This window comes from Drosophila tropicalis, unplaced genomic scaffold, assembly GCF_018151085.1.
Source record: "Drosophila tropicalis isolate 14030-0801.00 unplaced genomic scaffold, ASM1815108v1 contig_859, whole genome shotgun sequence".
In the NCBI taxonomy this organism is placed as follows: domain Eukaryota; kingdom Metazoa; phylum Arthropoda; class Insecta; order Diptera; family Drosophilidae; genus Drosophila; species Drosophila tropicalis.
The window spans coordinates 8,703,862-8,729,721 of NW_027173353.1; the positions used below are offsets into that span (position 1 = coordinate 8,703,862).

Below are 25,860 nucleotides of genomic sequence, written 5' to 3' on the forward strand. Positions count from 1 at the left end.
GAATAATAATAATAATTTATGAGGCGAGTTTCCACAATTTCGAATTCCTAAATCAGTAATTGAAAGTGGAAAGAAGTACTTGGGGAATACATGTAGTTCTGTAGAGTATAAAGTAAATTCGTCAATTCTATCAAAGAACTAAACACAATTAGAAATATTGTCAGTTAGCCTTGTAATACGCTTGGTTGGTCATTGGATAATTTTATTAGGCTAATGGCATGCAATATAATTATAAAGACATTATCTTGCAGAAGAATAGTTAAGGATTCTCTACAAAGATTAGACACATTAAAAATAAAAGAAATGGAGCAGACAACTTGAACTTATTAATTAAAGTGTTAAATCGATTGTCGTCCTCATTAAATTTGAAACTAATAAAAATAATGCCCATCATTTCAAAAGTGAACTTTAATCAATAAATAATGTGTTCTTGAGTGAAATTAACAAATTGATTGCCCAACCAGTGGATGGAATTAATTAAATGAGAAAAATTAAAAAAAAGAAAATACGTGTAATATATATTGGATAAATAATACTTATTATGGAGAAAGCAACAATTTACGCATACTTGATTTATTGAGATAATGCCATAAAGGACACAGGGATACAATTACAATTTCATATACTTACCACCAGCAAGGACTATCAACCACTTCAAGTGCAACTACCCATAATAATAACTAGCAGACAAACAAATGTAAGTAAAATGTGTAGTCAAATGTTGCCACAAATGTTGGCTATACATATAATTGGCTACCTTTCCCCACCCTCCGGCTCTTCTGCTTCTTGCCGTCCGCCCACGATAAATAAGCATTTGTTGTGATCCCACGACAAAAGGTTAATGCCATCACCATTTATACTTGTTCAAAAAAGAAAAGAGCTTGAATGATGCCTTCTCAAGGCGTATCTTTGCACTATCTAACATAATAATGCTATAAACACATACATATACAAGACATATTTACATACATATGTACATATATGTATATGCTTAGTTATATATGTAGGTACATATACGACGATATGTATGTATTCCCTGCACCTGTCGATGTACTATTTTTTCTCTTTTTTTTTTTTTTTGTTAATTTGATCGCGTGCGTGGCAAAGCATTTTTTATAACCACAAAATGTCCTTTAACGTAATGGTGTAAAGAGAGAAAAGAAAATGGAACTAAAAATGAAAAAAAAAAAAAAATGACAGCAAACAACAAACAAACATAAAAAGAAATATGTATGAATGTATTGTACTATACACACACACACACACACATACATGTGAGTATATTGGGTAATTCCCCATATTTACACAGAAACTGAATTCCCAGTTATCCTGATTATCGATTTCGTACGTAATACAGACACGTGCCATTACAATACATATATGAATGTCAAAATTTCATAGAATAAATTTTGATTAACATTTGTTGTTGTTGATTTTTATAGTTTTGGAAACAGGTGACATTCATCTTGCTCTAGGGTTTTTGTTTCTAGGCCATCACACATACATACATACACATATTGAATAAGCTATTTATATTACTATATTCTATTTTGTGACCTTGCTCATGAAATGGCTTCAAGGTTTTTCCATTGTCGCGACGATTGACGCCGTTTTGTTACACTATTTTTACCACATAATTCATATTGAATTATAAATGTAGCGATTAGTAATTTACAAACTCAATGGTCTGACAATTTTGGTGCAAGCTGACGACAGTCAGACAGAAGAATGGATGGATTAAGGGTCACCCACCAGGAGCACCACCATCAGCCCGTGGTCGCTGTCCATTAGTAATTAAAAAGTCTTCAATTTACTTTTCTTTGTGTTTGTTGTTTTCAAAATTAATTAAAAATGGTTCGATATTGTTTTTTACATGTCTATATAATTAAGAGAGATCAAATGTTTTGTTAGTTCTTGTTTTTTAGTAACTATGATGTTTTTAGTCTGTTAATTTAAATGATTTTGTTCTTGGTTAGACCAAAGAAATCTTGGCAAGTCTATCTTGTGTATATTTGGACTTCTCGGGGTTTAATTTTTAATTATAATTTCATTTTGCATAATAAAAATCGTTTGTAGTTTTAAAGGATTTCAAAATTCTGAAATTTTGGGTAAGATATCGCTCTCCTTTGACCAACTTTTGAAATGTCTCCGTATTTTGGTATAAATATTTAAAGGAAATGGAAAATTCAGCAAATACGATGAGTATTTTAATGGATAATTCTATGAAACAATCATTCGTATTAACAATATAACATACTGTACATTGTACATTTAGCTTATGAGCCGGAAATCATAAATTTTAAATATCAAATTGACCCAGTGTTTTAAGAATTTAAAATTTAAAAAAATAAGGAAATCCTGATTTTAATTTCACTTTAAATTGGCGATGAATGGATAATTGGTAAAACAGTTTAGCTTAGCTTCTTGTGTCGACAGACTTTTCTAAAGATTGAAATGTTTATTGCAAATTGGAATAATTTTTGATAAGTTTCCACTTTTTTGTTTGCTGTATTCAAAACTCACTTGGAAAAAAAAACAAATTGTGACGAGCTAATTTGACAAACAGGCACGAAATCAAATCCCCTAAAATATAAGACTCTGTGCAGAACAAGGTCTTTAAAAATAATTCTTTTACCTCACTAAATTTCACAGTTTATATAAGTTGTTTCCATATTTTACTATCCCTTACTCAAAAAGCATTATCACACTCTAAAATGGATACTTTGATTTTGTTTTATTATGCATTTTTCGATTGCACTTCATCCAAAAACCTTCCCAGTTAACAAAATTTACTTTACATTAACATGGCAAAAACCAACTAACAATAAGAGCTATAAATTAATAGTTAAAATAGTTTAAAAACACTATTTTAAGAAAGCATGTAATTAGAATCCATGTGTCATATCTGAACAATTGGAAATTGATATGTTTTAAACTTCCATCTTCAGAATATTATTTGCTTAGCTGGCATATGGTGCGTATACGTTTTCTTAGGGAGGGAACTTACTTTTCTATACTATAATCAAGTAGAACAAATCGTTGTACTTTTATTGGCTGAGTTATTATTAAAATATCTTTAATTATTAAGTCTGCTTTTAATTCAACTTTGCATACAAGATAAAAAATACAAAAACAAATATGTATTTAGATTCCATGGTTAACAATAAGTTACAAAAACAAACGTTATTAATGATAATCAGGAATGACTATTCCAATTCATTTTAGAGACTAATTGGTTTTTATTTATATCAAGAATTATAATTAAGGTCGTGTTGAAATAAAAAGCCGTTAACCTTTGGGTCAAAAGCCTACTCAATTTTTAGTTAATATAATGTAACCAAAAAGTCCATAGAAAAACCATTTGTAGGTTTATATTTTATCAGTGACTCATAAAAAAAAATTAGCTGTAGGATTGGTTAATGGCAAACCGAAATGTGATTAACTCTTTACTACACTCAATAAATACATACCTAAATATATTTAACAGGTGGATCTAGGTGCCCAGGTGTTATATGAAGATAAAGTATAAATTCAACTGTTGTTAGCGATAAGTGCCGATTAGTAGAGGGCCCAAATGTCCGGGCCCGAATAGACGGAGAAATGGTTGATTAAGTATCTCGTACTACAAGTAAATGTCTAAAAATTCACTTTCTGTTAACCGTTGCAAGCCAAGTTTAGGGATTTTCCGGTACCTGGCTATCAGTTGTCGCTCCTATAGAATGTCATGTTTCCATGGTAGCATATACATATGCAGATAAGATTAGCCTAATCAAACACTTGTTACATTTTGCTTAGAGCTACCGTTGGCCATCTGGATTGATATAGTTGGTTAGTTGCCAATTGGCTTGGTACCCAAGCAGTTAAGAAATTCGTGCTTCGAAAATAATATAAAAGAAAATGTTGAATTGGAATAAGTTTCTGGCCCTTGTGGTCCTTTGTGTCATAGTTAAACCAAAAGGTATACCAAACACAATAACAACAACAACAACTTTTATTTACCTCAAACTTATTTGCGAGCAATGTCCGGTAATTGAATTAAAGCCGTCGCCGTTTTCGACTCCAAGGGATTGGGGGGGAAGGGGCACGAGTGGGAGCTGCGGCCTATCAAATGGGTCAAATTGGTGTACAAATAGTATAAAACGGCAGCAGTCATAACATTAAAGAAACCGAAGTAATTAGTGCAAACACAATCAAGGTCAAGTGCTTTGTCCTATTGACCCAAACCCTAGCCTACCGCCTAAGGCATTCCCCTGCCTCACCCCGCACGCTTTTTTTAATACCTATCCAAAAACTACGATATCAAACGCTCCAAGGTCTTTTCGCATGCCACGGAAAATGGAAATTAAAGTGGAAAAGTGAGAAAACAGAGAGAGAGAAAGAGAGAAAGAGAGAGAGAGAGAGAGAGAGAGAGTGAGTAAGTGAGTGAGTGAGAAAGCTTTTTACTATTGTTGTCGGAGTCACAACTGTTTTGCATGGAAATTTCTATAGCTCATCCGGAAGTTGTTGGCGTATACGTAATAAATTTTACTCGGACACTTGCGTGCCACCGCTAAATATGCAGCAAAAAAGAAAAAAAAGGAGCAAACTTGAGAATGGAATTTTTTTTTTTTTTTTTTCTACAATTTTTCCCTTTACCATTGCCGTGTGTGCGGTTACGACTCAGATTGTCAAAGTTTTTCAAATCAATTTCAAATTGATTATGGGAATTATAACATGAATGAAGGTCATCTTTCTGGTTTTGTTCCTTTTTGTAAACCAATTTAAGACACGATATACATACATACATATACATCCTCTTAATGCGCAATGACTTGGGATTTTAGAAAATTCGATTTGTAATTTGTAATACCAACACATGGAACCATTCTAATCATTTTTAGGCGACGGCGGCGTTTTGGCCGTCTTTTGGCCATGTGAAAGTCAAGAAGACTGCACAGCTGACGGCTCCATTTGCGATCCGGACTCAAGCCAGTGCACCTGCTCCACATTTGATACGGTCTTCTCGGAGAACTTTACGGAATGCCTGACGACGTCCCAAATTGGTGACACATGCAGCGATTCCGTTCAATGCAATCTTATGCCAACTGGAGCAAATTGTAAAGCGGGGCTCTGCGATTGCGCCGATGGCCAAACCTATTTGCGTGGCAAGTGTAGGCCATTAAATGGACTTGGCGAGTCCTGCGATACGGTAAGGCATCAACTAACCAACTAATCTACTAGCCATCTTCTCATGACTTTAATTTAAGGACTTGGACTGCTATTTTGGTTACGATCGAGCTTCGGTGAGCTGCCAGGAAAACGTTTGCGCCTGTGCAAATGGCTATTATCACAGATATGGCAACATTTGTCGTCGCAAATCAATGGGTAAGTTGGGTTGTCTTCATTACAATTCCAAATAATGCCCAATTGGGTTTTATAGAAAAAAATGAAGCCTGCGTCGTGGATGCGGATTGTGATGCATTGGGTTCAAATGCCGCTTGCGTGAGCCTAATTTGCACCTATGAGGATGAGATAACCACACCTGGTGTCGATGAACCTGCTACCGATACGACCGAACCAAATAATACCGAGGAGACAGAAACAACAGAAACAATAGAAACAACAACCACATCATCATCATCTACAGCGGCAGCGGCAACTGCCCATCGCTCAGGCACCTCTTCCTCGTCCTCCTATCCAAGGATATTGCAAACCAAAGCCTTTGTTCATTCCCCGCCACCACCGCCTAAATACATTGATGCAGGCGCCCAGGTTTCATTATCACTCCAGCTCCCACTGACCAATGGCGAAGCAGATGGCCTGATTTCACCTCGACGCCGTTCCCACGAAATCGCCGTCCAGACTAGCATCGAGAATTACGAACTGAAGGATTTGGAACCACGCAGTGTGAGAAATGTTGGCACCACCACAACCACGGCCTCCACGAGTACCAGCAGCCGTCGCACCTCAACCAGAAATCTTAACCATCGACGACGATTGCCCGCCCTCTTGCACTTTGATGACGAAGATGTTAAAACCTATTCTACACTGGGTTCAAGCCGAGACGACGACGATGCCGATGAGAAAAAATGTAAGTGCAGAAGACTAAATTTCAACCTTGGAATATTTTAACAGATCCATACTATAAGGCTTATGTAACTGTGTACTAGAAATTTTCAGAAGGAGCTTCGTTTTTGATAAACATTTAGCCATACTTATCCAAAATTTTTCCTTATCTGTTTTGACTTGGATAACAGTATCCAACAATAACAGTGAATAGAACTAACTATATACAGATACAACATCTAGGCCAACTAGACATTTTAATCATTCCATATCAAATGTATCCTATTTTATTTGTGGAGCCTCTTGCCGCCTAAGAAATTCCTGAAGAATGCAAGTCTTAAAGGAAAGGAAAGTTATTTTTTGTAGTATTTCAAACTAGATACAAGGGTATCTATTAAAGGTATCTAACAAGGGATATTTTGATATTTTTCAGAGCTGGTAACACAATCTACATTTTTTATCTAAAAGCCTGCATAGATTTCAAATTTGCCACTGCGATTTAGATACCAGATAAAAAATTTCTAATTCTATCCATTGGTTTAAAATTTATCATGTTTTGGTTTAGATTTTAAAATGAAACCCTTTAAGGAGAGTTACTAACCTAAAAAGATTATATGTAGATATAGGTTAACTAACAGATGTGCCATATTTTCATGTATTTCCAATGAATAATTAATATCTTTTATTAAAACAGATGGCAGCAGTTGTACAGACAATGGAAAATCTTGCAGTGGATTGCCCCACTCAATTTGTACCAACAAGATTTGCCTTTGTCGTCAGGGTTACTATGCCAAGAATGGCAAATGCTTTGCAGGTTGGTACCACCCAAATAAAGATAAGGAGGAGAATTAATTTATCAATTTTGATTATTTTTATAGAGCTGGGTGAGATAGCGGAGAGCACAGATGAATGTGAATACGAGTTCGATGACCTGTCCAAGACTTGTATATGCCAAAAGAATTATTTCTATGAACGCGATCTTCGTAACTGTAGAAAACGTAAGTAACCAAGTGTAACTCTTCGATATCGCATGAATTAATATTATATATCTTTTATAGCGATTCAGTATCATTTGTCCTGCACTTCGAACAGCCAATGTAGTCCGTTTGGGGCATCCTATTGTCATCCAGAGATACCCAGACGTTGCACCTGTGAGGAATATGCCATATATGATGCAATCAAACAACTTTGCGAGTATAAGCAGGGCCTGGGGGCTGAGTGTGAATCGAATGATGGCTGTCCTGTGGATCACTCCATTTGCTCAAATCGTTTGTGCGTCTGTCGAGAGAACTATATCGAAAAGGATGAGACCTGTGTGCCAGGCATTGATGCCGAGTGTTTGGAAGATGATGATTGTGTTGCCGACAATGCTGTTTGTAGTGTCAAGGAATCCGAGGATCTGGAAGCAACACGCTCATGCCAATGTCGAAAGGGATATGTGCACTTTAAGGATGAGTGCCTAAAAGAAGGTAAGCTAGCTTCTAGCCCACATTCAAACAAATTTGAACGTCATATCTTGCTTCCACAGCTGAAGAACTGGACGACGAGTGTGTTGAGGACGAACAGTGTAAGCCTCTGTTGGCATCATGCAATAAGGATGGCAAATGTGCTTGCACGGACGAGCAGCATGAAAAGAATGGACGGTGTGAAACAAAGCGAGGTAAGTCTGTCAAAAAAAAATACCTCAATCAAGTGAATAATCACATATTATAATGCCTGTTACAGAACTGGGTGAATCATGCGACAAGGCTGTCGAATGCTTTGTGGAAAAGGATCCCGAGAATGTGGAGTGCCGAAATTCCGTCTGCCAGTGTAAAATTGGTTATCAGGCAAATACAGGACAGAATCAGTGTATACGTGTGATGCCCAATAAAAAAAGTAAGAAAAAGAATTTAGAATATTACACAAAATTCCATTCACAACTTTCTAAATTATTCACAGATTCTTCCGGTAGACCAAGCGCTCTTAAAATTATCACCTTTGCGCTGATTGGTTCCGCATTTCTGATCACTAGTGCTGCCATCAAGCAGGCCTATTATTAAAATGAGATCCTCCATGCGGGTGCAATCCTTTCCTGATAATGATGATTCTTGATGCCACGACGTACCTAGTCCTTACTGATAGGAATCAGTTTTTGTTTATACTTCTATAAGTATATATGTATACATAATTAATAATATCGTTGAAGCTAGTAGTATTAGCCAATTGTAAAATGATGTTTTTTGGGCCAAGTATAACCGAGCATTGGATTTCAAGTCCATGCACACAAAGTGAATATACTAAGAATCATAAATTCTAAGCTCATAATATAAGATTTTAAAGCAATATGTATAAGGGGACAAGACAGTGAGAAATATGCTTTTTAAAATACAAAATTTAAAGTTAAGTTTTAACATTGCTTCTTAGTGAGCTAAAGCAATCAGTTTATGAACAAATTGTAAAATATATTCTATACATAAATCATAAATATATATACATACATACATAAATATACCTAATGATGCTAATAAATAAGGCTAAAGCAAATCTAATACAGTTTGCTTATATTCAGTTAATTGGGAATTTGGATAAATATTCGTCTAAATAGTTAAAATCCTTCTAATGATTTTGAAAGTTTGTTTCAATATTTTATTATGTGATAGGTGGAAAATTAAATTTTAGATCAATTACTTTGAGAACTTTATATGATTCTTATCAAATATAATAATATCTTTGCCGAAATTCATTAGGATCACATAACTATAACAATATGTCGAAAGTTCAGGTAATGCATATGATTATTTTATTGTTTTCCTTTTTAATTTTGTTTCATAAACTGTTAGACTTTTAGTAGTTCTTTTGATTTCTTATGTAATCTTTTCCTTGTATTAAAAATCATAACTTTGGATTTTGTATTATATTAAGAAACAAGAATATAATTTAAAAGGTGAACTTTTAGTTGGTAGTATATATTTATTTTCATAATATATAATTAAAAAAACTATATATCAGCTCATTGATCTCTATAGAGAAGAAATTACAGAATTTTAAGGAGTTTAAAATCGATTAATAGTGAAATCATTTCAGTTTCCAAACTAAATGGGTCTACATAGCTGCAGTGCAGTTTTTGATATTGGTTGGGAATTCCTGGAAACTGGCTTTAACTTTGTTAGTGGCATCGACAAAACACTTATTCGTATCTGAGGGCAATTTTTGAATCTGTTTCAGTGTTGACTTAATTTGCCTGCGCAGTTTTAGAATGGTCTTTACGAGTTGAATAAAACATTTCTTGGTCGTTGATTTTTCACCATCAGTTTCATCATCATAGTTGGCATTATCACAGACATTAGAATTTAGATGAATTATATCATTGCAGGTGGAGATAATGCTTTTGCATGATTGTACGACTTTGGCGACACTTTTTGGGATTTCCACCCCGCAGGCATCGACGGCGTCAACATAATCGGTGGCTGCTTCTAAAACCTCGACAACAGCTTTGATCGTGCAATTAACACCACGCAAAGTTTTCAATGCCTTCTTTAGAATACGTCGGAAACCCCTGAAAATTCCAAATTCATCAATTTCCACATAATCGCCATCAAGTTCAGCAGTTAGTAAATCCAGTTCTAAATCCAAATCATCAAAGTTAAGAGAATCGATAAGATCCTTCTCACTAACGTCAATAGAGTTGGCCTTGTAATTAAAAGAAATCCATTTGTATAGATTTTTGGCATTTAAAAGTATCTTGTACTTACATTCGTCCTGAGCAAACAACTGCCAGTTGCCAAGACTAGAAGACATAAAGTTACTACTTTCATATTGTACACAAGTTGAATTACTTTTTAAGTACTGTCTAGCCTGATACCTGTATTCCGCTTTTATAGCTTTTTTCTTATCACCGAGTGTCAAGTGTCCTCAAATCAGTTTTCATTTGTACTCAAAATTCACAAATTATAGATTATACCTTTATATTATACTTTTGATATGAGCATTTATGTATACATAATTAAAATTTTTCCAATCTGATGTTTCGTACTGATACTTTAAGGCAATTCGATCGGTTTCTAAGGCAGACAAGGAGCCAAGATCAAGAAGAACTAAAGATAAGATTCATTCGTGTGTGGTTTTCTTTCTTTTATTTATTTTATTCCGAACAAAGAAGAGGAAATATAATTGCGCTACCCATGTCTTTTTTTTAAAGTCTTCTATATTACCAAATATCAAGGGGAATTATTTATTTTAATTTGCGATCTATCCTAAATGGACAATAGGCAAATATTTTCAAAGGTAATCATGAAATGGGGGTGGAATCACCAGTCTGTCTCTGGTCTAAACGGCAAGCCAAGTTGGTGAGTTGCTGTTGTCCAGCATTTTTAGTGCCAGTGGAAAGGTATTGAATGCTATATCTCCGGATCTCGCATTTACCTGACGGGATGTCAAGGTCTCTATGGATGACTGAGTTACGCACGTAGAAAGGCGCTTCGACAACTCAGGATAGCAGCTTGTTTTGCAGAATTTCTAGGGGAATTATGAAATTTAATTTTAGGGTATTCACCCTATTAGGGTATTCAAAATATATAGCATTAATTCAAATTTGTGTTCTCTAATTGATAACTTAATATACATGTATGTATGTTTCGTTACCCCATCCCAAATGACTTTATTTTCAAAGCTCACTAGATGACATGAAAATATCCAAGTCACTACACTGATATTTAAGATTCATTTGTAGTAAACTTCTAGCTCATTGTCAAGTTATACTAAAGAACATTGTCAAGGAATAAAATCAGACATACAATATTAAACATTAAATCGATTTATTTTGAACTCAATTACAAACATTTCTGTAAATTTGTAGTCCAAAAATGTCTTGCTATTGCAATAATTTTGGTTATAATCCCAGTATTAATGTGTAAGTGACTCAATTATTATACTGAAAACCTAAATTGGCTAAGATAACCACTCAATTTTAGACCTACTGCAGTAGAAACTGACGACACCAAAATGGCACGGTACGTTTCAGCGGAATTAGCCGCTTGTCGTGCCGAGAATTTGCACCTGAAGCATAAGCTTATTGAATACGAGGCCACCATAAGGAATCTGGAGAGTATGGTCACTTCCATAGCCGATAAGCAGGAACAGATTCTGAATGAGTTGCGTGGGCAGAGTCGCAAATCACCCATAATGATGGCCCAGCCGGGTCCCAATATGCCCATTTTGGAGAATGACGATGGTGAAATCGGTGATTACGAAGACGATGCCGAATTCTTGTCGCAATCGTCTGCATTGCTCTCAGATCTAGAACTGACTTCAGACTCTGATGACATTGATGAGATTCAAGATGAGTTGGCACATAGCTCAGATGCCGAAACTTAAACTAAACAGATTTAAAATTTTGTTAAACCATTAAACGTTAATTAAATATCTTAATGATTATCCAATCTATTCACATCCATTCTTTCAGAAGGTGATAGTTTGTAAATGGGGAATAGATTAGAAAGATGGATTGTCATCGGTTTTAAATAGCACAAACTATGTAATTCGTTTGCTTAGCAGACGGAATAGATGGTAAATTACATAAAAGTTGCCAAACTTCTTGAATAAATATTGAAACAAAGGCATTTCATTATAGATCATACCCAACTTTTACTATATACAAATAGTGTTCTTTATAATCAGGTAAAAGTATTTTTGTTTTGTTTTTGTGTAAATAGAACAACAACTAATTCCATTAGACATCCATTTCCATTGTTAAACTATTCTTTCTTGACAGATGTTGACGTTCATGTTCGGCTGTCCTCACTAAACACTCTTCGTATGTCCATTTGGGGAAGATACGTTTATATAGATACATAAATGCCGTATCGTATGATTTTAATTGGCCATCAAAATAGCATTTCATATGGCCATGGGTGCCCAACGATTCCTTAATGTGTCCCAAGCGTCCGCATTTGGTGCGTAGTTTGACAGGCTTAAAGTATTCAACATCTTCCTTATAGAAGAACATATATCGTATGGTCGCTGATTTGCGATTAATACGCATGGGATGACCACTGAGGACAACTCGTTTCAGTACTATGCGATCCGGATTGCATGAGAGCAGGCGTCCACGAGCCACCAAGGCTAAACTCGAATCGGGATTTACTTTGAAAGCCAAAACAGCCGAAGGTGGAAACTGTATGGGTGCATAGAACGTGGCACAGATTGTTTCATGCGGACGGAAAAAGCGCTCGAACTGAAAAATATTTAATAAGATTAGACGGAATTACGTCAAGGCTTTTCGTTTCGCTTACTTTATGTTTATCGCCATTTGTATGCTGACTATATATGGGATTCACTACAAATCGCCGGTAACCACACTGAACAATCAACTGCTCTTTGGATTTCAGAGGCACTTCCGAGTCGGGCATACGTTGGAGTACAACATTCATTACGCACATTTGATGTTCATGGGGTAGCATTCCATAGACTATAATGGTATCCAAGAGACGGGCAGATTGGAATGCATTCCAACGGCTATGCGGCACATTGATCACATGCAAAGTGACATAGAGACCAGGCTAAGAGGACAAAATAGTTTAATAAATATATTGACGTCGCGAATTTGACTATATAGTCACCTGTATGCCATCAAATTCCTTCGACTCGGCGAGAATTCGTCGTTTGGTGCGATCGAAATTCTGAAATTGGTAGATACGGGCATAATCACTGGGTAAATTCTCTTTGCTATCCCAAGGTGAAGTTCGAAATGATTCTAGGCCGCGATATTTCTGGAATCTCTCAAGAGCGGGTACATCCAGGGGAGTATCGATTTCGTCGGGCCACAATTGATCGGTGCGTGCCTGTTGAAGTTGTTGCAATGTCTCACGCTCCTCTTGGAAATCCATTTGCTGATCGTATTTTTCGTCGTTCAACGCTGCTTCTGAGGCCACAGAAACGCTATCTAGATATTCTTCGGTTTCCGAATCGTGTTTCTCATGTTCATCCTCAAAGGATTTGTTATCGCATGACATGAAATCTTCCTCATCCTCCTCTTCATCATCATCATCGTCGCTCATATCGTCCTTTTCTTCTACTTCCTCGACTTCTGGTATCCATGCAGCTTGGTACTCACTATATCCTTTGGGTACTCGCTTAATCAGTTTCATTTTTTTGGTCTCCTGCTTGGAGGCCTCAATTTCTTCTTCAGTGGGCCAAGTTTGTTCGGCATCCATGGGATCAGGTATATTTTCACTTTGCAGTGATGTCTGCTTCACAGGATCACTGCGTGCTAATACACGGACTTCAGCTAGTTCACCATCACGAGATTTATCCAGTTTATAGGGATCTGGTGTGCCCACCACTTGACCCAATTGAAAGTCACCCAGACCAGGTATATGAACGAGGCCATTGACATCTAAGGATTGTCCACGCAAAAAACCAGTGACCTCCAATGTGCCAAAATCTTCCTCGGAATTTCGTTTAAACTCCACAATTTCACCAAATAGATGAGGCCGATTTGCCACATTATGCAGTGTTCGCTTTTTCTGGCCACCAATGCGACGCATAACATTTAATCCTTCGCTGGACGTATCCAATTTCATGAGCTTTTCCTCGGGCAATAATTTCGATATGAATTTTTGAGCCGCCTGCTTTGCCTGTGTCCTTCGATTGGGATTCAGAGACTCTAAATCCATAAGGGCTACCACTGGAGTGGGTATACCCTGGGCAGTAATCATGTTAAAAATACGATGACCCCAACGATCAAAAATCTCATCATCGCCAAATGCAGCGGATGTCAATAGAACTGTTGTATCGCACACTTTAAGGTGATCCAAGACAATCAGCTCGTTTCCTCGGCCAACTGGCGGCACAACAAAGGCAAACCGTTGCTTGAAACGAGGCAAATTGATGTAAGTGATGCCGCTCGGGGAGTTCTCCACGACCAATTCGCTGTCACAGCCCATCAGAATGTTTAAAGCGGAGTTCGCATCAATCTGCCCATGCATGGGAAGCAGGCAAACCAGATGTGGGGCCGTATTTTGGCCACCCAGTTTACGCTTTTCCTCCAGCACATCGTTACGCTTGTTTTTTCTCAGCTGATTTAGTTGATTACGTCGCTGATCCTTGCTCTGCTGCTGTCTATGCCTATGTGAAATTGCCTTGAGACCCACTTTGCCTGTGAATAATTAGAAATGTTATGGTTTTTCTGTTGGTTCGGCACTTCTCCCTTGGAGTCCTACCTTTCAGAGCTTTGTCAATGGCACCTTTGGAGCGATGCCTTCCCGTTTTGTGGGCCTTGTTGGTTTGTTTTAACGGCCCAGGCCGATGGAAAGCATGGTCTGCCATTATTGGAGCAACAATTCTATATTTTTTTTAATAATTCTTTAGCTCAATATGCAAGAGCACATGTTTCCATCAGTGTTGACAATTTAGCTTGAACATGTCCAGATCTAGCTAGATCATTAATGTGCTGCTTCTATATTTTACTCACGTGGTAGAATTAGACACTTTAGTGTCACAAAAGTAACATAATTAATTAATAACGGTTTAGTAAACCAAACAATTACACGAGAATTAGTTTTACATAAATATATAAATTTTTGGTAAATGTTTACTATTACTACTCGGGCCCAAAACGCGCTTAAACTACATAATTTTGGTATCAAACGAAAGAGAAAAATTGCACGAGCACGACCTCAGGTGCGCCTTGGCGATTTATTTCGTAGTTTTTGAGTAATTAACAAAAGAAAATTAATATTTTTAGCGGGACTATAGCTAAAAGTAGCTTTTTCCGGTTAAAAAAAGCTGTTCAATTTTGAGATGGTGTTGCCAAATGCCGAATTTTGGATACTCGAATACGCGGGCTTTTTGAATCTTTTGTTCGCACTATTCTCAACAAACGAAAATTTTGTTGAGTTTACAATATTTCTTGATTTTATAGAACAAATATAGTTTAGAATACAATATTCGGCTGCTCTGGCAGCCGAATATTCCTCGACTTTTGAGTTTAGATTAAAATATTTGGCTACCAGGGCAGTCAAACAGCGCGCCAAATAAAAAATAGCGTTTGACAACACTGAAATCTAGCTTTACCCGATTTTTCCACTTTTCAACACTGAAATCTCGAGTAGTAATAGTAAACATTTACCGCCAGATCTATTATTTTTATTTAAATTTAAAACTGAAATTGCGCTGGCCATTTGAAAAAATGATTTAGAAACGCATGTGTATGTAACAACAATAAATGAAGATTTCGTCTAAACTTATAACAATGAAAATTAGATAGTTCTTGTAGCACCCTTCAACAAAAATGGGTTTTTCCTGATCTTTATTGATGATAAGAAGAGTAAGCCGGAGAGTACACCTGGTAAAATTTGGTTCCTTTTACCAGCGTAATCAGTCAATTGACACATATAGTTTATCTTAATCTAATCTCCTAAAGTATTTCGGTTAACAAGTTCAATTGCTTCAATCTTTTAAAATAAAGCCAAAATAAAAAAAAAGCTGAATTAAACTCTTAACAAATCATATAAAATAATGATAACAGCACCACTCACTTTCTAATCATCATGTCTTTATATACTATAAAATTACTAAATTGCAAAGATGTTGAGCATGTTGAGAGAATTCATATCGGTTATATACATTTATCATTATTCAGTCAATCCTTAATGCTGGCGCTCTTCAAGCTGAACCCAAAAGTCTGGCGGTGTGATAATTAAACCGTTAAGATTCTTGGATAGATCGGGCAACTGATCGCCTGGAGCCAGAGTATAGTTAAAGTGTTGGCACATGGCTGCTGTCATGAGGAAGAGCATGTTTCGGGCAAAGGTTTCACCCGCACAGAGACGCTTGCCGGCCCCAAAAGGAAATGATACATCAAGCTTGAGACAAAGTTTCCCCTGCTCATCGAGAAAACGTTCAGGGCGGAATTCTTGGGGATCAGACCAAATTCGACAATCCGTATGATAAGCATATAGACTTGGAATAACAATTGTATCCTAAAAATAATAAAATTGACGAAAGACGACAGAACAAAAAACTGCAAATTTCTCATCTTACCTTAGGAATGCGATGACCCATCAGTTCGGTGTCCACCAGTGCCTTGTGTGGCACATCAGAAGGGACTAGAGTCTCGATTCGCAAGCCCTCACGTATGGTGGCCTCTGTATAAGGCATATTTTTGCGATCCTCTAGCGTGGGTAGGCGTCCACATCCGACAACTTCATCAATTTCTTGCTGCATCCGCTTCATAACATCGGGATATAGCATTAAGTATTGCACTAAAAATGAAAGTTGTACACCCACAGCCGTGAAGGCTGGAAATGAAAAGTCAATGAGCCCCATTATAAACTGCTCGCGATTGAATCCGTTGCATGAACATTTCTTCATTTCTGTTATATAGAGATCCAGAAAGTTGCGTTCACATGACTCGTCATACGTATCGATATGATGATCAATAAATTCCTCAAAATATTTGTAGATAAACTTATTTGCCTCATTCAACTTCCTGTAGCCACTCCATTCGGGCCAAATATAGCGTATCCAGGGTACAATGCTCAATAGTCGACCGTAGTCATCGGAATTACGCTGGAATTGCATGCCCAATTGGATGAGGCGAACCAGTTTTGCCATATCAGAACGCGGCAGACGTTCATTGTACATAATGTGAAAGACACTATTTGCTGAGAATGGATTAAATAGCAGCGGCAACTGGACCCGATATCCTCCTGGCTTTACCATGTGATGCTCATGTTCATAACGAGGACCATTCCGAATGAGATCCAACATATCCGTTATTTGTTCCTTGATCACCAGCTCCAGTTCATTGAAACGACGTCCAAAGCCAAAATCGCGTAAATAGCGGAGAATGAAACGACGTTGTTCCTTCCAAAGTGAACCCTCCTGAAAGAAAATGCCTATCCCAAAAAAAAAAAAAAAATAAACAAAAAAGGGACTTAATGCTACCAGCTACTAAAGTAAAAAAAAAAAGAAACAAACACAACAACAACAACAAATAGAGGTGATAAGCAATAGTCTCAATTATACCTCTCTAAAACATATCAAACTCGAGCCGATCATTAATTGATAATCATATAACGATTCGGAACAGCTGTGAAGGCTTTATCATTGGACAGCTTGCAGTGATTAGAACTAGTCTCCTTAATAGATTATATGCTATTAATAGTTAATAACACTAATTAAAGCTGACCCTGTTTGTAGATAATTACAAGTGGAAGTGTTCTGAGGTCTTACCTCTAACCTCGTAACAGGGATCACGCATGGCGGCCACAAATAAAGCTGGACGCCCATCGAATGCTTGATTGGTCAAGACTTCGCGAACACCCTCACCGCTATGGACAACAGCAACAGGAAATTTGCCCACATACAAACCAATAATATCTGACTTGTACCATTTGCTAAAGGTCAGGGCGGCCTTATGCAGATATTTGAAATTGATTAGCATTAGGAAGAGATAGCTGCCAAAGATCGGGAGGCGTGGCGGACCTGCGGAAACAGAAATCCTTTTAGTTAATGCCATGTGCAAATGTGTGATGTCCATTAAGACTGACCCGGAGGAAAGCCCTCAGGTCGAAAGAAAACATATCTATATGCTAGATATAGGAATATGATGGCACAAATGGCAAATAGCAGTTCGGTGAGCATTTCGTATGCGTTGCGCTGAAAATCCAGACACTTAATGAACCGATTGATGGCGAAGCAGAGAGTTTTTGTAGAAACCGCTTGACCGATAGCTGCTGCTGCATACATACATATAAAGAAATAAAGGCGCGATGCGAATTAATAATAATATAGAAACGAATAATAATAAGCACACGACACTTGAAAGTACATATCGCTCTTAACACTAGACATCGTTTATAATTTTTTTGTTTATTTTTTTGGGTTGTTTTCCTATTATTACTGTAGTTCTTATTTAAGTTTGAGTTCGATACCTTATCGCCCTTTGCCTGGTGACCTACCAAAACAGGAAAGCATTGTGAAATACCTATGCCAAAAAATGGCTTCATTTTGTATTAGTGGGCGAGGTAAGATCAATTTCAATTATCGAACTTTCAGCAACGTGTGCTTTTCGAGAAGACTCCACCTTATCTTCCACTTCAGGGCCAGCCGTGAGGAGGTTAAGCCATTTATCAGGATTACAATTCCCGCATCTATTTAGAATCTCCCAAAATTGCCCGTTGGCTGCTGCTGGATAATTAAAGGGTATAAATTTGTCCTCCACCATGATGACACCTTTCTCACGATCGGGCAATGCCCCATGATTGATATATATGCCAGTTGTCTCCTTTAATGTGTGCATGCTGTGCGTCCGAGTACAAAAACAAAGCACACGTGCCGTATTTAATTATGCATTAATGGGTCAAGTTTCATTATCATTTATTTGTCTACTCACCATTCCAAAAGCGCATTATTGTGTTGCCTGACTGTTGACTTTCTCTGTTCCAAAAGATTTCGTTTACTTGCATTGCTTTTTCTTGTGGCATCAAGAGTCGTTTGGACATGAATCAGGAAGGACTCGCGATCTTCGACTTCTCTTTTGCGATCGGCTACAACTTGAGCCAGTTTTTCAATTTCTTGTTTTTGTCTCATTACAGCCTCCTTGGCGTTTACTGCAAAGGAGGGGGAAATATAAATATTTATTTAAAACACAGATTTAGCGTTGGTCTTAAAAATTCTCATACAATATTGCTGGTGGATTTTTGCGCTTCTTTTGCTCAATTCTGTCTCTCTAATTTCGATTTTGATTTCATTCCTTACTAAACGTTGCATGCGTTCAAGATAATTGTGATTATTTGTTTCATTCAAAGTAGGTTCCATGGCGTAATTGGAGTATGCAAAGAGTTTTGTTTATGTTTATTGTTTTTAATTATTTGCGCGTTTCTTTTTCTGTTTTTTTTCTGTTTCTTTCTTAATATCGATATTTTATGTCCGTAAAGTTAGCGACGATGTTAAACTCGAGTTAACGATGGTCCTCTGTTAACCCTCTGTTAACGTTTTTGCAATTTTTAATTTTTAATTTTTTCTTTATTTACTAACTTTTTCGGATGGAATGAACTTTTATTTTGTTAAGCAAAGCAAAATAAATTGATTTAACTAGTTTTTGGGGGGTTTTAAAAGTTCTTAGTATTAAAAATTTGCACTGGAAAAATCGCTTATCAGTGGAGCAACCCATGATTTTGCTCCATACAAAAATCGTAAATAAAATTACATTCATATTTGAGCTCGAATATCTCGGCCCAGAGCCAGCATCAAGCAATGCACGGTAGCTTGTTCGATTGGGGGATATTTCAAGAGTGTCTCATAAAAGTTTTATCAACATCTACTGAGCGGTTTTTGAGAAAAAGCCCCAAAAAAGTGGGTGCCTTTTTGTGTGCAAATTTATTGATAAGGCTGGCGCGAGCTCCGGAACTGGAACCAGTTATCGGAACAAATGAACCAGTAAACTAACACTAACAAGTTCTAAGGGCCCAATCGAATTGGCTGCCCTCTCTGAAATTCGTCGTTATCTCTCCTAGCCAGGATCAAGAAATGCACGGTATCTCATTCGATTGGGCATAAAATTGTCTATATATGGGCGAAGTTTAATCAAAATCTGCTGAGCAGTTTTTGAGAAATTCGCAAAAGAAAATTTAAAAATTATGAAGATGGCAGTTGGTGCATATCGATATGAAAAGGCACGTTGATCGATGTATTTCATCGTATTAGCTGCCCTCTCTGAAAATCGGACTTAAAATCCGTCAAAAAAAACTCTGTTAACCCTCTGTTAAGTTTTTTGTAGTTTTCTTTTTAAATTTTCAGCTATTTATTAACTTTTTTGAAACAAATAAAGCCTTAAATTATTAAGAATAGATTAAATTTTTGTTTTAATTCAGTTTTGAGGGTTTTTGAGCATTCCATGTATTGACAACTTCTTCACGATATAGCTCCAAAATATTGCAACGGCTTCAATGAAGATTGAATGCCAGATTATTCCCCAATTATTCATCTATATTCCCACCAAGTTTAGTTAAAATTCCTCACACGGTTTTCGAGAAAATTGCATTTTTTTGAACCAACCATGATTTTTCCCGACTTTATCGGGCAAAAACTCGATTATATGGTAACGGCTCAATGAAGATTGAATGCAAGAATTAAGGTATGACTGTCTGGAATACGTCCAGAAAATTTCAGCAAAATTCCTCGTAACGTTCAAAATCTGGAACCTTTTTTTGCGAGAAATGATATTAAACTGTTTAAAAAACGTCCAAAATTTTCATAAAACGAAATCTTTTAAAAGTCGAAAAGGTTTTTAACTGGAATCTTATATGAAACACTTTAACAAAATGCAAATAAATGCATGAACAATTAATTTTATAACAAATTGTTAAAAAATATATAAAATACTAATTTGAACTTAATTAATCTTTATAAAATTTACTTCGATTGTAAGTTGAATTACATATACATATATATAATATAAATATTAACAAATTTCAAAGTTAATTTAGAAGGGGGTTGTTTTAAGAAATGACTATGTTTGACAGCCACCGCAAGGGTTTTTCCTAAAAAGTTTGACAGCCACTGCAACTCCGACCATCCAATCGAGCAAAAGAGATTGAGAGTCATTGAGAGTGCTAAGGCGTGAGTAGTCTATCGATAACTATCGATAACAAATATGTTGATATTTTTCCCGCATTGTTTAAAATAAAAGAAAATATAAATTTAACAAATATATTTATAACGTGAACTCTTCTTTTTAATAATTTGATCAAACCTGATAAGAAAACAGTATTAATTCATTCACTGCAACTTTTCTGTACACTGCCATTTGCGTTTTTATGATGTCTTTCTTTTTCATTAGGGAGTCTTATTGTTAGTTGTTTGTCTAATGGGAAAATTTGACAATTTTTCAAGACTTGTATGTAATGGTATCCACCCCCTAAACATGTACATATGTATGTAACTACTTATGTCATATTCTGTATAACTTCTCTTTGCTGAAGACAAGTGACAGAAATATTGTGGGCTACATCGAAGAAAATATATTATACTGTGTTCAGATCAGGGCTATTCTCTGATTTCAAAATTAGTTACTTTCGACATTTCAGGGACTCATCCCCATTTTAACCCTTAAACATTCATGATTATTTCATTATTCGCTTGATTTATAATGCATATAGTGATATGTGTGTATATTAATTGTGTTTGCTTTGTATACTTATAAAAGTCAATTGTGCGAAAATTTATGCCACTTGAGCGGTACTTGAAATCAAACCATAAAAATGAAATGATATTGTATACACAAATAAGACTTAAGGACTCTAGAATAATAAATACAGATACTTAAGCTCAAGTAGCAAAGCGAAACAAAATCTGCATAAAGTGGCTGGGAGCAAACAATAACGACAGGTTATACAAAAACAATTGTTAACTATCCAATTGATTGGGAAAATTGGTAAGTGCCACAAAAAGGTAATAAATACATATGTATGCATTAATAAGCGTCCAGACAAATACTTTGTGTATTTGTGAGATATTTTTTTTTGCGTTTCAACCAAATCACGGCCCAGAGGGAGCGAGAACGAGTAAGATAGATGGATAGAGAATAAGTGTGCCCTGCTGTGATTGGCCACATGGCGGCCATTTTCTTGTGTTTGTGGGTTCTTGTGTGCGTGTGTGTGTGAGCATCTTTATCATGCTGGCCAGAGATGTTTCTGTTTCCATTTCCATTCAGTACAAAAAACGCACTGACAAATTGCAGACACACGGTAAACGGTTTTGCTTCAGTTCGAAAACGCTTGCAAGGGGTGCGGGTGCATGCCACACACACCACACACACACACACCACATATAATACATTATCATTGTTAATATTGAATTGCAGTCAAGTGTCGGTGTCGCAAGTTCAAGTGCAATTTGGCAAATTGTTGTATTTATTTAAATTTAAAGTGCTTCTCAAGTGGTCAAGTGATTGTTGTTGTTGTTATTATTATTAATCATTGGAACACGAAATGTTGCAACATCATCAGCAGCAAGCACAGGTGCCACAATCCAGCGCTTATTATGATTATACTGAAACTCCGAGTCCTGGGAGCATGACCAATGCCGATTCCTTAAACACAACGCCATTTTCTGTTAAGGATATATTGAATATGGTCAATCAAACGGAATCATACGAAGGTGCCTACGGACATATTGAAAGGTAGGCTATAAAATTTACTCTTTCAACAAATTTTACCATATCGGAAATGTTTTCAAACATTTCTTTATCAAATTTATCCACTTGCCATCAAAATGTTTGCCTTTATAGAAAAGCATCTTCCATATTAAACAGATTCGCAAACGAGAACCCATTTCCGTGTTATGCAAAGTGCGATCTCCTTACTATTAGTAAGGATATTCTCTTTTTGGACCTTTTTGTCTCTCTTCATTTTTCAAATTATTATGTTGTTTCTTCATTTGTCCATATTTGTGTTTTCCGAATTCTCCTGTTAATACCATTTCTACTAAGAAGTAATCCTAGTCACAGAAAAACAGAAAGGTAATATAAAGCAATATTATTATGCCAACAACTTTAGTAAACAATTTTTAGGCCTATTCATCAAGACGAAGAACCTATAGAAGTTCTATACATTTTTTTCAAATCGATCGGAAGTGGAAAACTGATTTCGCCAAACCAATCTATAAGACATCAAGATGTTTCTTTGAACTATTATTGTTTAATAATGTGTTTTAAAAAGGATCTGTTTTTAATCTTCTGAAAAACCACAATATTAATTAAACAAACAGTTAACTAGAAAGCGATTTCAAAAAAGTTTTGAAAGTTATTAAAATGTCTTTTAAATCTCGCAAAGGAAGTGCCTATAATATTCTTCTTATGTATTTCTGGTTTCTACCTGTTTTCCGAATTCTGTTTTGGGATTCTGAAATTTATTATTTATTTTTAATAAGGCTCCATAGGAAAAAATTAATTTCCAGCAATTTTCCTTAAAAAGATAATATTTTGATAACCTTCTGCCGAGACGTGGCAGAAGAAATCCTATGAAAACACAGAGCTAGCATGAATTGCAAATAGGACTAGGAAAGCGGAGGAGAACTCGGAGAACTCGGCTCGGTCTCGGACTTTGACAAATCATTGTTATTTGTACAAGAGGCAAGGCAAAAGAAGAAAGACAAAGAATAGGAGAAGACGTGTATGTGGACGGGGAAGTGGACTGGGACGGAGACGGAGACTGAGACAAAGAGTTAACAATAAGAAAAACAAAGACCAAGATCCGAGACAAGCTGAAGATGATGATGTTGCTGCTGATGCTTTCAGTGTGGTCGTTGGTCAGCTCAGGTCAAGCAGCAGAATCAGCAGCAGCAACGGCAACGAAAACAGGCGCCGACTGCCATCTTGGGCCTGGCCAACATATGTGATTCGCATGTGTGGATTGTCCATTCGTCCTCGCTCCTCGATGGGGCGTCCTTAATTGTGATGAGGCATGAAATGATGTCACCAAGGGTCAGGGTCGTGACGCGACAGCAGGAAGTACGACAGGGTAACCGTTTCCTCAACTGAATGGGCATAACTGGGTGGCGTTGGTGATGCAACATGTGGTATCCAGGCGAAAGAATAACCCAAGTTCCTTTTTCGTTATTTTCTTACAGTGCCACAGCAGCAACAGCGCTCTATGGCGCCGGAGAGTATCATCAACAGCAGCAGCATCATCAGCATCAGACCAATCAGCATCTCCAGCAATATCAGCAGCAGCAACATCCTTCTCTGCTTCACCATCATCACCATCAAGATGATGGGGCTATATCGTCGCCATTATTGCCGCCGCCGCCAAATGGTCATCAGTTGTACGGCAGCTACGATGACTATGGCATGCCCTCGCACATGTTTCAGCATCATGTCCACCCACATTCACACCAAAGTTTCCATCAGTCAGTCCCTACCGCCGCCTACAATGTGTCCGCCCAGCAGTTTTATGCCGGCACACCGGCAACTGCCTATCAGAGTCCCGCCAATTACAATTACAACTATGTCGGAGCTGGCGACCCTTATAGCAGCACCTCCGAATCGCCATCTGTGGTCAATGGTGGGTCAGTGGTGGCTGTTAAAAGCGAATATATACCCACTCCCTATGTCACACCGTCGCCCACCCTTGATCTGAATAGCTCTGCAGAGGTGGACTCTCTCGCGCCGGCGCACAAGCTGGTCGGAAACTCAAATACCCTTAACCAACTCAGGACAGCAGCCACATCCGCTCAGGAGTGCGGCAAGAGAAGTGAGTACACAGAAAGAAAATTAGACAGTGAGATACAAACAATGAATTCTTTTGCTTCCGTCCTCGCAGAGGACAACAGCCAGGTCACCTCATCCCGTTCGGAACTAAGGAAGAGTAATGGTAATGGTTGCCAAATCAATAGCTCCAGCAGCTCTGGCAAACAACGAATGAAACGCAAGCCACGTGTGCTCTTCTCCCAGGCGCAGGTTCTCGAATTGGAATGCCGCTTCCGGCATAAAAAGTATCTAACGGGAGCCGAACGCGAGATTATCGCCCAGAAATTGAATCTCTCGGCCACGCAGGTGAAAATTTGGTTTCAGAATCGACGCTACAAGTCCAAGCGAGGTAACATCGACTCCTGCGAAAGTCTGACCAAGCATTTGAAACTAAAAAGGGATTCACCCACCTTATTGCCGCCGCCGCCACCGATACCCAATCACATGCTATGGCCATCATCCACCTCGACGATCCAGCAACATCATGACGCGCAGCTACAACAATTGGAGCATATTCAATAGGGGACCAAAAACCTCCCCATTTGCTTTCCTACATTCAGTTTTAATTTATTGCCATCACACTAAAGAAATATATGTTAATCCTCGACAGAAATCAAAGAGGAATCCCCAAAGTATATTATGTTACATGCCTTAATAGTCTAATGAAAACGCCTCATAACTCTAGTACCTTGTTGTATGTAAATATTTGGACAATAAATAAAGTTTAAGACCAAACATTTCGATGGCCATTTAACAATAATTAATCAAGGATTTAGGACGAAGTGTGGTAAGTCAATTTCTAAAACTAAAACAGGGTAAGTACTCAATTGCTAGATCTAAAAAATATAAAACATTTTTGAGGTCATGAAAAAGTGTTTTAAGCTCAATAGGTCTCCAATAGTGCTGATCACGGCCCTGTACTTGGTTTTTCTCCATCACGTCAGGATTTCGAAAAAATGCTTTCAAATTATTCAAAACGACTTTTGGGTGCCTCTTTTCAAATCCGAGATCTCCAGATTTCATAAAATCTAGACGTGATGGACGAAAACCAAGTATGCAGTCAGAATCAGCGTACCCGAATTAGTAAGGAACACCTCTCAAGTTAACGTCAGCCAAAATCATGTCGGCCTGTGCTCAGACAAAGGCTCAGTATTTTCAAGACTTAAGGTTTTAAACGTAGTTAAATTATAAAATCATTACTTCAAATTATAAAGTTCATATTCCAAAATTATAGACCCCAAACTACCATTGAAATTGTTTATACTCTGACTACGCTGAGGGCATAGATAGAAGGCAATGGGATATAGTAGATCATAAACTCTGCTGAAACCTATCAGTCAACAAGGAATAGCCGCCTTAGATAATAACTTAACTTACTAAAACATTCGTTGAAAATGTTTGATCAAAATGGTATTCAAATTGTCTTTTTATCTCTTCCAGTATCCACAAATTTCATTGTCCTTGCTTATAGTTACTTCATAGTTTATTTTTGCAAGGAAAAGCAACCCAGAAAAACTGAGGCTTTCAGCCCATTCTCACCTAGATTGATTCACTTAAGTTTTGACCAACTCTGTTCTTTG

General features: G+C 37.1%; 7 protein-coding genes across 8 annotated transcripts; 3 read left to right on the forward strand and 4 right to left on the reverse strand.

Moving 5' to 3' along the window:
• The first annotated feature begins 461 nt into the window (after nt 1-461).
• Nucleotides 462-8,595, forward strand: LOC137581935 (uncharacterized). 2 transcript variants are annotated; one of them, XM_068296346.1, is made up of 10 exons: nt 462-697; nt 4,881-5,188; nt 5,247-5,364; nt 5,420-6,070; nt 6,740-6,859; nt 6,924-7,043; nt 7,104-7,514; nt 7,574-7,705; nt 7,771-7,923; nt 7,987-8,595. In XM_068296346.1, the coding sequence occupies exons 2-10, from the start codon at nt 5,078-5,080 to the stop codon at nt 8,085-8,087; spliced, it is 1,917 nt and encodes a 638-aa protein (XP_068152447.1). In that variant the 5' UTR covers nt 462-697; nt 4,881-5,077; the 3' UTR covers nt 8,088-8,595. The 2 variants fall into 2 exon arrangements, with proteins under 2 accessions (XP_068152447.1, XP_068152446.1); XM_068296345.1 differs by lacking the exon at nt 462-697 and adding an exon at nt 3,840-3,958.
• A 382-nt stretch (nt 8,596-8,977) lies between these two features.
• On the reverse strand, nt 8,978-9,859 carry LOC137582848 (uncharacterized). The gene is made up of 2 exons (XM_068297570.1): nt 9,780-9,859; nt 8,978-9,717 (listed from the first exon to the last, which is right to left on the reverse strand). Exons 1-2 carry the CDS (start codon nt 9,840-9,842, stop codon nt 9,130-9,132), a joined length of 651 nt encoding a protein of 216 aa, XP_068153671.1. The 5' UTR covers nt 9,843-9,859; the 3' UTR covers nt 8,978-9,129.
• Nucleotides 9,860-10,773: 914 nt separating this feature from the next.
• Nucleotides 10,774-11,465, forward strand: LOC137582624 (uncharacterized). The gene is made up of 2 exons (XM_068297236.1): nt 10,774-10,936; nt 10,998-11,465. Exons 1-2 carry the CDS (start codon nt 10,890-10,892, stop codon nt 11,398-11,400), a joined length of 450 nt encoding a protein of 149 aa, XP_068153337.1. The 5' UTR covers nt 10,774-10,889; the 3' UTR covers nt 11,401-11,465.
• A 180-nt stretch (nt 11,466-11,645) lies between these two features.
• On the reverse strand, nt 11,646-14,448 carry Tsr1 (Tsr1 ribosome assembly factor). The gene is made up of 4 exons (XM_068297235.1): nt 14,247-14,448; nt 12,645-14,182; nt 12,318-12,584; nt 11,646-12,259 (listed from the first exon to the last, which is right to left on the reverse strand). The coding sequence occupies exons 1-4, from the start codon at nt 14,350-14,352 to the stop codon at nt 11,756-11,758; spliced, it is 2,415 nt and encodes an 804-aa protein (XP_068153336.1). The 5' UTR covers nt 14,353-14,448; the 3' UTR covers nt 11,646-11,755.
• An 844-nt stretch (nt 14,449-15,292) lies between these two features.
• Nucleotides 15,293-17,734, reverse strand: Cyp304a1 (Probable cytochrome P450 304a1). Its single transcript, XM_068296111.1, has 4 exons — nt 17,580-17,734; nt 17,263-17,514; nt 16,069-16,925; nt 15,293-16,007 (listed from the first exon to the last, which is right to left on the reverse strand). The coding sequence occupies exons 1-4, from the start codon at nt 17,671-17,673 to the stop codon at nt 15,675-15,677; spliced, it is 1,536 nt and encodes a 511-aa protein (XP_068152212.1). The 5' UTR covers nt 17,674-17,734; the 3' UTR covers nt 15,293-15,674.
• Nucleotides 17,735-17,882: 148 nt separating this feature from the next.
• Spc25 lies at nt 17,883-18,943 on the reverse strand. The gene is made up of 3 exons (XM_068296112.1): nt 18,714-18,943; nt 18,425-18,641; nt 17,883-18,332 (listed from the first exon to the last, which is right to left on the reverse strand). Exons 1-3 carry the CDS (start codon nt 18,847-18,849, stop codon nt 18,035-18,037), a joined length of 651 nt encoding a protein of 216 aa, XP_068152213.1. The 5' UTR covers nt 18,850-18,943; the 3' UTR covers nt 17,883-18,034.
• Nucleotides 18,944-22,022: 3,079 nt separating this feature from the next.
• On the forward strand, nt 22,023-24,802 carry tin (tinman). The gene is made up of 3 exons (XM_068296670.1): nt 22,023-22,213; nt 23,662-24,284; nt 24,354-24,802. The coding sequence occupies exons 1-3, from the start codon at nt 22,023-22,025 to the stop codon at nt 24,800-24,802; spliced, it is 1,263 nt and encodes a 420-aa protein (XP_068152771.1).
• Nucleotides 24,803-25,860: the final 1,058 nt, after the last annotated feature.